This window comes from Podarcis bocagei (assembly GCF_964188305.1).
Source record: "Podarcis bocagei genome assembly, chromosome: 10".
NCBI classification, from domain to species: Eukaryota; Metazoa; Chordata; class Lepidosauria; order Squamata; family Lacertidae; genus Podarcis; species Podarcis bocagei.
In genome coordinates, this window is record NC_138135.1 from 7,845,047 (window position 1) to 7,860,741 (window position 15,695).

Genomic DNA, 15,695 nt, shown 5'->3' on the forward strand with positions numbered 1-15,695 from the left:
GTATGACCTCCGTGTATAAGCCGCCCCCACATTTTTGACATTATTTTTAAGGGGCAAAAACCTAGTCTTATACACGGAAAAATACGATACGATTCGATAATCTTTATTGTCTCTAAGACTATGATTCAAAGAAAGGAAGTTAGTAATTTGAACTAGTTAATTATATTAGAAAATGAATATTGGAAAATTGCTAAAATGAGATTTAATGAAAATCAGTTAGGAAGGATTTGAGGAAGTCACTTAACAATGGAAATTAGCTTGGATTTTGATTGGAAGAAATTTGTTTGTTTTTCATATGTTTTGTTTTATGTGTTATGTTGTAGTTGTTAAAAATTTGGAAATTAATAAAAAAAATTGGTTGAAAAAGATAATCTTTATTATCATTGTCCCATACAGAAGAACGAAACTGGAAAAAAAATCTACATAAGGCCTTCAAAACCAACAAGCCTGCTATCCCAGCTATCCCAACCTGGTTAGCCCCCTAAAAACTCTGATATTTTTAAAATACAATATACTCCCATAGAGACTCCTTACATTGCATTTAAAACCAAAATCACATTTGGATAGAAACTGTTTCTCAGGCGGTTAATCCTTGTCTTTATAACCCTGTACTGGTAACTCAGCCTTGAAAGTGGCCCACAACTCTTGGGGGGGGATTAAAAATCTGCTAATATGGTGAGCCCCTAGGAATTTGACACCACTCTGCTATGTACAGAACATTCCTCCAAAGGGATCAGAATAGCTCCACAGATGTTTCTCTGCACTGCTGTGTGTACACAAGAACAGGGAGCTTTGGGAAATCCCAGTTTCCCAGGTTGCAACGAAGGACTGGCCCTGTCCTTTAAAAAGATACCTTTCGGACGTTAGATATACAGTGGTACCTTGGTTCTCAAACTTAATCCGTTCCAGAAGTCGGTTCCAAAACCAAAGCATTCCAAAACCAAGGCGCGCTTTCCCATAGAAAGCAATGCAAAATGGATTTATCCGTTCCAGACTTTTAAAAGCAACCCCTAAAACAGCAATTTAACATGAATTTTACTATCTAACGAGACCACTGATCCATAAAATGAAAGCAATAAACAATGTACTGCAGTCACACAATCAATCAGTAGCTGAACTGGGTTCCACACAGTCACAAAAACAAATTAACCGAAAAAGCCTCGAAAACAAAAACGCCTTTTAGGGCTTTCAAGGTCAGCATCAACACTTTGCTCGGAAATGTACTGGGAGCCAGTGTAGGTCTTTCAGGACTGGTGTATGTGGTCCCAGCGGCCGCTCCCAGTCACCAGTCTAGCTGCCACATTCTAGATTAGTTGTAGTTTCCGGGTCACCTTCAAAGGTAGCCCCACATAGAGCGCATTGCGGTAGTGCAAGCAGGAGATAACCAGAGCATGCACCACTCTGGTGAGACAGTTTGCAGGCAGGGAGGGTCTCATCCTGCATTCCAGATGGACCTGGTAGACAGCTGCCCTGGACACAGAATTGACCTGCGTCTCCATGGACAGCTGTGAGTCCAAAATGACTCCCAGGCTGCACACCTGGTCCTTCAGGGGCACAGTTACCCCATTCAGGACCAGGGAGTTGTAAGGATTGTAGCGAGCAAAATATTTGCTGCGCCATGAAATCACAGCCCCACAGAAAGCCAATGGACTTGCCACCTGACACCAAGGGACTGGCGCAATCATCAGATGATGGCGAGGAGAATTATGCGCAGCCCGTGGGGTGTGGGGCTCACATGATGCGCACCAAGGCAATCAATTAGACACCACTGAGAGATTAAGGGCAGCTTAACCGTCTTGGAGCCTTAAGACGTCTTGGGATGAACATCAACAAAGGAAGGAGGGAGAAGAGAGGGAATCACCCCCACCCCCCACCCCCACAGGGAAACCAAGGGACGCGATGCGTTAGCTCAGGGGTCAGCAAACTTTTTAAGCAAGGTCCACTGTCCCTCAGACCTTGTGGGGGGCCGGACTCTAATTCTGGGGTGGAAATGAACCAATTCCTATGCACCACAAATAACCCAGAGATGCATTTGAAATAAAAGGAAATATTCTACTCATGTAAAAACACGCTGATTCCCAGACTATCCGCAGGCCAGATTTAGAAGGCCTTAGTTTGCCTACCTAAACAGCATCTTAAAAAGCAGAGACATCACCTTGCTGACAAAGGTCCATATAGTTCAAGCTATGGTTTTCCCAGTAGTGATGTATGGAAGTGAGAGCTGGACCATCAAGAAGGCTGATCGCCAAAGAATGGATGCTTTTGAATTCTGGTGCTGGAGGAGACTCTTGAGAGTCCCATGGACTGCAAGAAGATCCAACCTCTCCATTCTGAAGGAAATCAACCGTGAGTGCTCACTGGAAGGACAGATCCTGAAGCTGAGGCTCCAAGACTTTGGCCACCTCATGAGAAGAGAAGACTCCCTGGAAAAGACCCTGATGTTGGGGAAGATGGAGGGCACAAGGAGAAGGGACGACAGAGGACGAGATGGTGGGACAGTGTTCTTGAAGCTACCAGCATGAGTTTGACCAAACTGCGGGAGGCAGTGGAAGACAGGAGTGCCTGGTGTGCTCTGATCCAGGGGGTCACGAAGAGTCGGACACGACTAAACAACTAAACAACAACAAGTTTGCCTTTCCATGCATTAGCTCCCTGCCCCGAAGCCTAGAGCAACCTTTCCCAACCTGATGCCCTCCAGAAGTGTTTACACTACAGCTCACAGCATCCCTGGCCACCAGCCATGTGAAACGAGGCTGCTGGGAGTCACAGCAACCTGGAATGTCTTCTCCCTGGTCTCCCAGCAGGGGTGGGGCTCGCTCCTGACCCAGAGCGTGTGCCCCACATGCAGAAGGCCCCAGCTTCGATCAAAGGGTAGGTCTGGGAGAGAGACCCTCGTTTGGAACCCAGGACAGCTGCTGCCAGCCATTGCAGAGAATAGAAAAACACATCCCAGGAACAGAAATGAAAACATCAGGTCATATTCAACTAAGTTTCACTAGGAGTAAGGTAAAAGTAAAGGGACCCCTGATCATTAGGTCCAGTCGTGACCGACTCTGGGGTTGCGGCACTCATCTTGCTTTACTGGCCAAGGGAGCCAGCGTACAGCTTCCGGGTCATGTGGCCAGCAGGACTAAGCCGCTTCTGGCAAACCAGAGCAGCGCATGGAAACGCCGTTTACCTTTCTGCCAGAGCGGTACCTACTTATCTACTTGCACTTTGACATGCTTTCGAACTGCTAGGTTGGCAGGAGCAGGGACCGAGAAACAGGAGCTCACCCCGTTGGAGGGATTCAAACCGCCGACCTTCTGATCGGCAAGTCCTAGGCTCTGTGGTTTAACCCACAGCGCCACCCGCATCCCTTTTTCACTAGGAGTAGGTGAGCTGAAATGAATGAACACAACTAAGGCTCCCATCTGAACCATACATTGAAAGTATCATCCCATCACTGCCATGGCTTCCCCCAAGGAATCCTGGGAGCTGTAGTTTGTTAAAAAGCTGCCGAGCTTTAACACAAGACCCATACTCCCTTCGCAGAACTACAATTCCCAGAGCACCCTGGGAAGAGGGATTGGTTGCTAAAGCACTCTGGAAATCTCAGCTCTGCTAAGAGGGAGAAAATGGGTTCTCCTAACCACTCTTAGAAAACTACCGTTCCCAGAATGCTTACGGGGAGAGCCATGGCTGTTTAAAGTGGTAAGATGCTGCTTTCAATGCTCAACATAGATCAGGCATAGGCAAACTCGGCCCTCCAGATGTTTTGGGACTACAACTCCCATCGTCCCTAGCTAACAGGACCAGTGGTCAGGGATGATGGGAGTTGTAGTCCCAAAACCTCTGGAGGGCCGGGTTTGCCTATGCCTGACGTAGATGGTGCTATTGGCTTTAGCGCCCCCTACTGTCAGCCTCCAAGTTTTCTGCCCAATGAGTTGTAGTTTCAGCTGAACATGGGTGGGAACTTGCTTCCCCTGCAAGGTGAGGGTTTGAAGCAGAGACGTGCAGAGCCCCACGCAATCGCAACGCAAACACGATCTTATCCACCAAGGCCGTGAAAGAGGCCCTGTTGGTGACCCAGAATTTTCTTTTTAAAGAGGTGCAGGAGGAGACAAGACAATGGAAGAATTTAGGGTCAAAGGCTATCAAGATAAAACCTGATTTTATCAGGGAACTCTGGAAGATGGGGAAAAAACGAGTGCTTTCGGCTCCAAGAGCTTGGGCGCTGTTATGAAGCAACGAATGCAACTTCTCCCTTAATTCCCTGTGGTGTCTGGCTTCTAGAAGCAGGATACAGAATCACAGAATGGTAGACAGGGCCACGAGGGTCATCTAGCCCAACCCCCAGCGACACAGGAATCTTTCGCCCAATGTGGGATTCGAACCCACGACCCGCAAGTTAAGAGTCTCGTGCTCTGTCGACAGAGCTAAACCTCATGGATGCTCTGTTTTAAATAAGAACAGAAGAAGAATCCTACAAGCTGGATCAGGCCTGTCTAGGCCAGCATCCTGCTCTCACTGCAGCCAACCAGATGCCTCAAAGGGCAGGATCTGACCGCAAAACTCACTTTCCTCACTAGGAATTCCCAGCAAATAGTATTTTTCAGAGCTGTACTGCGTGTGGCCAATAGCCACAGCGATAGCGTTATCCTCCATCCATTTATCTCGCCCTCTTTGAAATGCCAAGGTCCGCTAATCCCCAAGAATTCAGGGCGATTGGCTGGATCAATGGGCAGCAGGGTGATCTCATCTTTCCAGCATTTCAAATCTGAAATCTTAATTACCCTTCAATCCTCCGGACCACTATGGACAGGTGGGGGACTTTGTACAAAATGCCTTAAGACAGGGGTCAGTAAACTTTTTCAGCAGGGGCACAGTCCACTATCCCTCAGACCTTGTGGGGTGCCGGACTATATTTTGTGGGGGAGAATGAATGAATTCCTATGCCCCACAAATAACCCAGAGATGCATTTTCAATAAAAGGACACATTCTACTCATGTAAAAACATGCTGATTCCCAGACGGTCCGCGGGCCGGATTTAGAAGGCAACTGGGCCGGATCCGGCCTTCGTTTGCTTACCCATCCCTTAAGACAGGCTTCCTCAACCTCCGCCTTCCAGATGTTTTGGGCCTACAAGTCCCATGCTCCCTAGCTAGCAGGACCAGTGGTCAGGGATGATGGGAATTGTAGTCCAAAACATCTGGAGGGCCGAGGTTGAGGAAGCCTGCCTTAAGAGGACCCTCGCTCTCCAGCCTGACCCATTTTAAGATGGGATAAAGCATGCCCCATTTTAAGATGGGATAGAGGCAGGGCCGGATTTCGGTTTGATGAGGCCCTCAGCTCCAAAAGGCAGTGTGAAGTCTTGCTTCCCAGCTGAGGGATCCCTGCCCCCTCCTGCTTGCACGAAAGTAGGAATGGGATTGGGGCTGCTCCATTGAAAAGGGAGGCATTGCGCTGCCTGAGAGATCCCTGCCCCCTCCTGCTTGCACACAAGGAGGAGTTGGGATGGGGCTGCTCCAAAATGCAGTGTGAAGCCTCCCTTCCCAGCTGAGGGTTCACTGCCCTTTCCTGTTTGCACACAAGTAGGAATGGGATTGGGGCTGCTCTGATGGGAAGGGAGGCATCGCGCTGTCCGAACCTCACCACAGCTGCCGCTCTCGGCCTTCCTTCTCCGCCTTCCATGCCTGACCCACAGCGCACCGCTTCCCCACCACCACCACGAAAAACCCACAACGCAGGGGCTGCCCAGGCTCATGGAGAAAGGAGATAGAAGCCTCTGAGGAAGGGGAAATGTGGCGGTTGAGGTCAAGGCGATGGCCACCCCTCTGCCACCGCCTTAGCTGCAGCATCAACGTCACAAACCTATCTATTTATTTATTTGACGTGTCCCCAGATTCATAGAAAAAAATCTGCTAACCTTACAAGGGCAATGCAGGAATCTTGGCTAAAGCATCCATGACACGTTGCCATCCAAACCACCAAGGAAGGAGAGTCCACAATCTCCAGAGGGAGTCCGTTCTAGCTTCATGGTGCAAATTTATTTTAAAAGCTGCATTTATAATTATTACACTACTCTCTTCCAAACTTAGAAATGGAAAGCGTAATGCTGGTGGTCAACAAAAGAGGTTTAAAGACTGTCTCAAGGCAAATCTAAAAAAAATGTATAAACATGTACATATACATGTATATGCATATACAAGCAAATAAAAAAATGTATAAAAATATATAAAAAATGTATAAAAATGTATGAACACCAACAATTGGAAAACACTGTCCTGCGAGCGCTCCAGTTGGAGAACAGCCTTTGCCAAAGGTGTCATGGGCTTTGAAGACACTCAAACTCAGGACACAAGAGAGAAACGTGCTAAGAGGAAGGCACGCTTGGCAAATCCACACCGTGATCAAGTCCCACCCAGAAACCAGTGTCCCCACTATGGAAGGACGTGTGGATCCAGAATTGGCCTCCACAATCACTTACGGACTCATTGTTAAAACCGTGTTTATGAAAGACAATCTTACTCGGCTACGAGGGATCACCAAAGAAGACGACTTTAAAAATATTTTTATGCCACCTTTAAAGCTAAACATCTTATCAAGGTGCTTTGCAAAACCTAAACCAGCAATATAGACGTACACATGTGCACAATATTAATCTCAGAGTTGTGGGTTCAAGCCCGACTTTGGGCAAAAGATTCCTGCGTCGCAGGGGGTTGGACTAGATGACCCTCGGGGTCCCTTCCAATTCTATATTATCCACTCGAGGGCCATCACTCCAGCAGTGTGCAACCCCTGGCTCTGCATGCCGAAGGTCGCCGGTTCGATCCCCGGGTGGGGCTGGAAAAAAGACCTCTCAAAAAAAGCCCATGAAAATCTGGAGAGCTATGCCTAATAAAGGACAACTATTTAAAAAATCTGGAGAGCTGTTCCTCCTCCTCTAGGGGAGATGCTCCTGCCCGGCCCCTACTTCGCCCCCTTCCCCACGGAAGATAAGCGACCCCTCACCGCAGTTGTCGTGCGTGTGCCTCCGCCTGCGCGCGTGATCCGCGTCCGCCGACATCGCCGCGCAAACCGGCTCCGGGTTCGCCACCGCCTCCAGCGCTGCGCTCCGGCGCGCAACTGACCGCGGGCGCCTCTCCAAGCTCCGCTTCCCCGGGCGAGTCCGGCACGTGCGGGGGGTGGGTCTGGGTCCAGCCCCAAGGAGGAGGTGGGGCTGGGGGTCGGGGGTCGGGGGTCGGGAGGGGCAGCAAGGCAGGCAGGCAGGCAGGCAGGCAGGCAGGCGGCGCGGTGGGGCAGCGAGCGCCGCCTCTCCTTTCTCTCGCTGCGCAAAGCGTGCGCTCTCCTCGGCGCGCGCTTGGCTTTTTAAAGGCGCCAGTCCTCAGGGCGGCTCTTACGCGCGGGAGCGAGCTCCGCCGCCGAGACCTGGCCGAAGGGGCTGCGAAGCTTCCCTGGGAGGAGGGAGGCGCTGCAAAGGAGCGGAGCGCGGTGGGTTGCGCGCGCAAAGGGACCCGTGTACGAGGAACGTGTGAATGGGGCCAAGCGCAGCAGGCGTGCGTATGTGAGCGCTTTTAGGGCGCAGTTGTTTTGGAGGGAGGATACTCTGAAAGGTCCCCAAAACTAACATTTTTACACGTAACACTATTTTTCAGGGAAGTTTTTAATGTGTGACATTTTAATGTATTTTTAATCTTTGTTGGAAGCCGCCCAGAGTGGTTGGGGAAACCCAGCCAGATGGGCGAGGTACAAATAAATTATTATTATTATTATTATTATTATTATTATTATTATTATTATTATTATTATTATTATTATTATTTTGCAATGTTTTGTTAAAGTTGTCTGTTGTCGCTTTAGTTCTCTTTGCACCACTTAAGAGATATTTTAAATACGGTATATTAAGCGGTATAGAAATTAAGTAATCTATAATCAGGTTAACTAAAGGCAATAATTAACTCTGTCCTAGTGAGGAGGGGGGACACGGGTGGCGCTGTGGGTTAAACCACAGAGCCTAGGACTTGCCGATCAGAAGTTCAGCGGTTCGAATACCCGTCTCCCGTTGCTCAGTCCCTGCTCCTGCCAACCTAGCAGTTCAAAAGCATGTCAAAGTGCAAGTAGATAAATAGGTACCACTCCGGCGGGAAGGTAAACGGTGTTTCCGTGCTTCTCTGGTTTGCCAGAAGCAGCTTAGTCATGCTGGCCATGTGACCCGGAAGCTGCACGCAGGCTCCAGTAAAGCGAGATGAGCGCCGCAACCCCAGAGTCGTCCGTGACTGGACCTAATGATCAGGGGTCCCTTTACCTTTTAGTGAGGAGGGGAATGCATTCTGCACATGGCCAATAAACACTGTTTCTCACCCTTTCCGGCAGCAGTGAGAAACTTCAGGCACAGAGGCCATAGGCAGCCCCCTAAGCCTCCCTTGGGACCTTCCCCTAGGCCACACCCCCTCTCTCAGGCCACACCCCTTGCTGGCTGTGCTCCGCCCCCTTCTCAAGTGCTTTAGCCATTCTAGAAAGAAGCCTCAAACTGTGAAATAGCTTCTCTTGCTTGCCTGAATGAAGGATGGAGAGGTGTGTGGGTGCAGGAACTCGTCTCTTGACCTGGCAGGGTCGTTGTGGGGGCTAGATGAGGAGTGGGGAGAACCATGTACCCCACCTTGAGCTCCTGGGAGAAAAGATAGGGGATCATAGAATCTTAAGAGTTGGAAGGGACCCTGAGGGTCATCTAGTCCAACCCCCTGCAATGAAGGAATATGCACCTGTCCCGTACGAGGATCGAACCTGCAACCTTGGCATTATCGGCACCATGGTCTCACCAACTGAGCTATTCATGATAGAACTGCAATAAAATAATAACTCGGTTCGATTTTTGTGTGGCTAGAATGCAACTCATGGTACAAAGGTGCATTGTTCCCTGCCCACTTTTTCTGCAGAGATATACGTGTATGCAGATTTTATCCAGTTTTTTTATCTTGTAATCTGCCCTGAGATCTTCAGTTGATTGGCACTATATAAATGTAATAGATAATAAAAATAATAACATATCCTCATTCCTTCTCTCTAGTCCTGGTCTGATATCCTAAGCCCATTTCTGTTGCAGGCAATTATTTGTGAATTTCCTGGGCAATATGGCTGGTCTAAGGGACGCGGGTGGCGCTGTGGTCTAAACCACAGAGCCTAGGGCTTGCCGATCAGAAGGTCAGGGGTTCGAATCCCTGTGACAGGGTGAGCTCCCGTTGCTCAGTCCCTGCTCCTGCCAACCTAGCAGTTCGAAAGCACATCCAAGTGCAAGTAGATAAATAGGTACCACTCCGGCGGGAAGGTAAACAGCGTTTCCGTGCACTGCTCTGGTTTGCCAGAAGTGGCTTAGTCATGCTGGCCACATGACCCGGAAGCTGTACACTGGGTCGCTCGGCCAATAAATCGAGCGCCGCAACCCCAGAGTCAGCCACGACTGGACCTAATGGTCAGCGGTCCCTTTACCTTTTTAAGGAATGGCAGCATTCTGCATGGCATTAAATAGCAACAATGGCACAAGCAAGCTTTCCTTCCTTTAGGCTATAGGGTGTGTGCAGACTTCAGGCTTACAGGATCTACTTTTGGCCATTTCTTTTACTAGCTCCCCAATATTCCCAAACTATAGCCAAGTGCAAAAAAGTGACCCAGGTAGATCTACAAGCAGATCCCAGAGATCTATAAGCAGATCCCAAACTGCTCCTTCTGCAGTGGATACGATCTCTGGCAGCAATCCCATTTAACTTGATGGGACTTATTTTTGAGCAGACATGCTTGGAATTGTGCTGCTTCCAAGCCTGTTTCAATTCCAAGGGTGCTCTGACATTTATATTTTCATTCTTATTCTCCAACCCCCGCTGTGATATATAATAGGGGCTCCATTTCGTAACAGATGAATTTTGTTTTGTTTTGTGTTCACCAGAAATGATCTTGTCAGTGCAGTGGTTATTTTATTGTTTACTTCTGCAAAGAGGTATCTCCCAATTCAAGCTGCGATAGTTAACTCTCAAGAACTAGGCCTAGGCTAGGTTTGTAGCAAAGAGATAATTCTGAACTGATTAGCCAGTAGTGCAAATCCAATTGACGATGAATGATTTATTGAATCTGATTAGGCCTGGCAAGATATGCTGTACTGGATAAGGGAACCAGCTATTTATGTTCTCACTTTATACCTTCGACTGTTGGTGGGGCTTTATACTTCTGTGTAGCAATGATGCCAGGATAGCAAGCCGGAGCGTTCTGCTGTTAACACGAAAGTCAAAATTCTTCCACCAAGGGAGACTCCAGCATCCAATCAAGTGTATCAGCAAGTCTGATGCTATATCCATTTATGACTCCCTCTCTCCAGACTGCCATTCTCTCCTGCTATAGGCGCAGTTAGGACTACAAAGCTAGGAAGGTTGCATTTGTTGTTGTTTAGTCGTTTAGTCATGTACGACTCTTCATGACCCCATGGACCAGAGCATGCCAGGCACTCCTGTCTCCCACTGAATCCCAGAGTTTGGTCAAACTCATGCTGGTAGCTTCAAGAACAGTCCAACCATCTCGTCCTCTGTCGTCCCCTTCTCCTTTTGCCCTCCATCTTTCCCAACATCAGGGTCTTTTCCAGGGAGTCTTCTCTTCTCATGAGGTGGCCAAAGTCTTGGAGCCTCAGCTTCAGGATCTGTCCTTCCAGTGAGCACTCAGGGCTGATTTCCTTCAGAATGGATAGCTTTGATCTTCTTGCAGTCCATGGGACTCTCAAGAGTCTCCTCCAGCACCAGAATTCAAAAGCATCCATTCTTTGGCGATCAGCCTTCTTTATGGTCCAGCTCTCATTCCATACATCACTACTGGGAAAACCATAGCTTTAGCTATACAGACCTTTGTTGCCAAGGTGATGTCTCTGCTTTTGAAGATGCTGTCTAGGTTTGTCATTGCTTTTCTCCCAAGAAGCAGGCGTCTTTTAATTTCGTGGCTGCTGTCACCATCTGCAGTGATCATGGAACCTAAGGTTGCAGTTATCACCCAGTTATTCTCAATGGTCACAACTGACCTGGCACTGTCACAGGCTGCATATCACCCATTTCATACTATTGTTCACCATGTGGTTTTAAAAAAACAAGTATGTATATCTGCGCTTCAGGGATAACATTTCATGCAGCTGATGAAATGTGGACTAATCAACTAAAGCTTATCTCCTTTTAAATCCGTTAAGTCTCTACAAGGCTCTCTTTTATACCTCCTACAGAGGCACCCGGAGCCCCTGCAAGCGTTGCAAGAAAATTTTCCGCTGTGAACATGCTTCTCGTTGCTAATGCTAAACTTCAAAATGGGGAGTGATGTTTCAGCTGGGTTTTTAGCAGGGCATTGTGTGTTGTTTTATACTGTAAACTATGACGACCCCTTTGGCCGAAGCTAGAAGGGACGCAGGTGGCGCTGTGGGTTAAACCACAGAGCCTAGGACTTGCTGATCAGGTCAGCAGCTTCGAATCCCTGCGACGGGGTAAGCTCCCGTTGTTCGGTCCCTGCTCCTGCCAACCTAGCAGTTCGAAAGCACGTCAGTGCAAGTAGATAAATAGGTACCGCTCCGGCGGGAAGGTAAACGGCATTTCCGTGTGCTTCTCTGGTTCCCCAGAAGCGGCTTAGCCATGCTGGCCACATGACCCGGAAGCTGTATGCCGGCTCCCTTGGCCAATAAAGCGAGATGAGCGCCGCAACCCCAGAGTCGTCTACAACTGGTCAGGGGTCCCTTTACTTTTATTGTGTGTTGTTTTATACTGAAACTATGACGACCCCTTTGGCTGAAGCTAGAACTGTGGGCAAAACCCATGTTATCAAGTCACCCCACACCTCCATAGGGCTGGGGCACATTTCGACTTTTGGGAAGTCATAAAATGAGAGTTCAAAAACCACAGCAGAGTAGTATTTTTTTTTTATTAGGGCCAACTGAGGTGTCAGAAAATAGCAAGCAAGCTTTCAAGTTCCTCACAAACTGGGGAGACCCATGTCCTCTGGTTCCATTAGCTATTCCTTTTGGGGTATAAAACAAGTGTTTCCCATAACCCACAAACTGAACCCTGATATGTGTTGGACATTCATACACAGGGGAAGAGTAATAAGCACTGAAAGTTGGTCAAAACCATATGAGCAAATAAAAGTTTACGTTGTCGATATCGTCACTTTGTGGGTATCTCTGCTGTGTTGGCATAACCCACACGTCTTCTGCTAGTTCAGGTTTTGAGCTCACATTAATTTAGGGAAATGAAGTATCACTACACTTTTACAGGTGTGAATCTCTTACTGAGCTAGATTCCTGTTAGATGGAATCTCACACCTGGGCAATCAAAATGGATCTGGCTCACAGCAGTGGTCACCAAAAATCTTGTACAGACACGATCAGTGAACCACAGACCTCCCCACTCTGTGCAAACTCATGATGTACTGAGGCCAACAATAAATCTACCAGTATGTGGACCCTGCTATACAGACACTTTCGGCCTCAATGTGTTTTCTGCTTCTGTAGTTTTCCAATTTCCATATTTGTCCAAACTCATACACTTATCTCCCATTTTGGTTGTTGCTGCTACATGTAGGTCTCGCTAACATGTTCTAAATCTTAAGTTGATGTGAAAAATCATCAAAATAGAATACATTCCAAGAGCTCACCAGTGACATAATTCCTTCTTCTGTATAGCAGGCAAGGCTGTATCTGCCAGGGACTGAGCTTTCAAGGGCTGACAACCCTGTACAAATCTGTACCAGGATACCAAAACAGTGAGACAAAAGACTCTGGCAGCCAGACTGAATGGTCATTTTTCTCTGCAGTTCCCAAAGAGGAAGCCTGGATGATTTTCAAAAGGTTTGCGGCCTTTAAAAATAGCAGCAGGTAATGTATTGAAGCAGGAAAAGGCAGAGGGAATATTTGTTTTAAGCCGGAGAAGAGGAGCACATTTTTCTCTTAAGGGTCAATCTGCCCAGTCTGGGGTTCATTTTTACCAAGATCGAGGCTGGCAAATTACACCGAGAAAGGCTGCACTTTATGTAGGGTTTCCATCCTGCAATTATTACCCATGCTTAAAAAAAACACCAAGCCTCAAGTCAATCCTTAAAATATCTTGATAGGTATATATGAAGAGCATTCAAATTTAGCTTTCAGCCCCTCAGAACATCTGTCGTATTGTAAAACTACTGGCCCAAAGGAACTGGGCAGCCACCAGGAGGGACCAAGAACCACAGAGGTCCTTGCCAAAGCCAGCTGCCTAGGGACAACCCAATTGGTGGGCATATCATGTGGACTACTGGCTGCCTTTACGGTCTGGACAAGCTGTGCTTGAGGAGGCTGAAGTTAACAGTCGTCTTCTCAGAGTACAGTGGTAACTTGGTTCTCTTTTTTTAATAAAAATTTTTTAATAAAAATTTTTTATTGCTTTTTTCCAGGGTAAAAGAAAGGTATGTCATCCATAGCACATCAAAAGCAGTTTTACAGAAAAGAAAAGAAGTTATAAAAGAAGAAAAGGAAAAGATTCACTTTTTCACATCCATTTTCATGATCGATCAGACTTCCCCACGTCCCCCATCCCGTTTTCTTTACAAAAAAAAATAAACAGCAAATTAATACCTTATTTCATATGTTTTTGTGTTTTCATTTAGTTATATGGTCCATATTTTATACATTTCAAGATCTTAACTTAATTTTCAACGTTTACCAAATTCAATACTGAAGCATGTTTTTCCAGAACATTTAGCAAATTCTCAACATTCATATAGCTTATAATATTTTTGTAAATAGTCCTTAAATTTTTTCCAGTCCTCTTCCACGGCGTCTTCTCCCAGGTCTCGGATTCTGCCTGTCATTTCAGCTAATTCCATATAGTCCATCAGCTGCGAATGCCATTCTTCCAGCGTGGGTAACTCCTGTGCCTTCCAGTGTTTAGCAATAAGAATTCTTGCTGCTGTGGTTGCATATAGAAAGAAAGTTCTATCTTTTTTTAACACTCTCTGGCCCACAATGCCCAGGAGGAAGGCCTCTGGTTTCTTATGAAAGGTGTATTTAAACACCTTTTTCAACTCGTTATAGATCATTTCCCAGAAGGCCTTCACCCTCGGGCATGCCCACCAGAGGTGAAAAAAGGTTCCCTCAGCTTCCTTACATTTCCAACATTTATTGTCAGACAAATGATATATCTTTGCAAGTTTGACTGGGGTCATGTACCACCTGTATACCATTTTCATAATGTTTTCCTTTAAGGCAGTACATGCCGTAAATTTCATACCGGTGGTCCATAACCTTTCCCAGTCTTCAGACATAATGTTGTGCCCAATGTCTTGTGCCCATTTAATCATAGCTGATTTAACTATCTCATCTTGGGTGTTCCACTTAAGCAGCAAATTATGTAACTTGGTTCTCAAACTTAATCCGTTCCGGAAGTCTGTTCCAAAACCAACGCGCACTTTCCCATAGAAAGTGACGCAAAATGGATTAATCCATCCCATACTTTTAAAAACACCCCCTAAAACGGCAATTTAACATGAATTTTACTATCTAACGAGACCACTGATCCATAAAATGAAAGCAATAAACAATGTACTGCAGTCACACAATCAATCAGTAGCTAAACTGGGTTCCCCACAGTCACAAAAACAAAACAAAAAGAGCCACAAAAACGCATAATAAATAGCAAAAACAGACTCAAAATGGAAGCCTGGCACTCAAATCGGAAGTGTAACACTCAAAACGGAGCATGTTCAGCCTCCGAAAAAAGTTCACAAACTGGAACACTTACTTCCGGGTTTGCAGTGTTTGGTTTCCAAGTTGCTTGAGTACCAAGGCGTTTGAGAACCAAGGTTCCACTGTACAGTAAAACAGAGCTGGTAGTTGTCCAGTCATCCCTGCAGCTAGCGACTTTGTGTAGGGCTCAGAAGGAACTCTGGAGTTTATTCTCACAAGAGGCAGTGACGACGACCATCTAGATGAGCCTTTGATCCCACAGGGCTCTTGCGTTTTAAATGACTGTGCAATAGATATAAACTGCTTAAAAGGTAAAAGGTAAAGAGACCCCTGACCATTAGGTCCAGTCGTGGCCAACTCTGGGGTTGCGGCGCTCCTCTTGCTTTATTGGCCGAGGGAGCCGGCGTACAGCTTCCAGGTCATGTGGCCAGCATGACTAAGCCGCTTCTGGCGAACCAGAGCAGTGCACATAAACGCCGTTTACCTTCCTGCCGGAGAGGTACCTATTTATCTACTTGCACTGTGATGTGCTTTCGAACTGCTAGGTTGGCAGGAGCAGGGACCGAGCAACGGGAGCTCACCCCGTCGCGGGGATTCGAACTGCCGACCTTCTGATTGGCAAGACCTAGGCTCTGTGGTTTAACCCACAGCGCCACCCGCATCCCATAAACTGCTTAGTAACACGGAATTATGCAGAAAGACAGAATGATGGGAGACTGATAGCTAGCTAGCTAGCTGAAGGCTGTAAAAGGATTCTCTTGATACCTTAAATAGAATGGCTACCTAAGAAGCTAAAGGTATAAGGCAGGAATGGGATTCCTGGGATGCAGCTGCCATCTGTTCTGGCCAGCAGTGCCAATGGTCAGCGTGATGATGGGAACTGTAGTACAACATTGTCCGAAGGACCACAGGTTTTGTGACGTGAGAGAACGGGCGAAAAAGAGGGAAGAGAAAGGATCCAGAAAAGAGTCACACAGAGACAAA

At 47.1% G+C, this 15,695-nt stretch overlaps 1 protein-coding gene across 1 annotated transcript in view; it reads right to left on the reverse strand.

Moving 5' to 3' along the window:
* Nucleotides 1–7,112, reverse strand: part of LOC308595583 (uncharacterized protein) — a 48,943-nt gene extending 41,831 nt beyond the window's left edge. The window contains exon 1 of the mRNA XM_081209992.1: nucleotides 6,995–7,112. Within this exon, the coding sequence (XP_081066118.1) occupies nucleotides 6,995–7,049 (55 nt within the window). The 5' untranslated portion in view covers nucleotides 7,050–7,112. The remainder of the gene's footprint in view (nucleotides 1–6,994) is intronic.
* Between the last annotated feature and the right edge of the window lie 8,583 nt (nucleotides 7,113–15,695).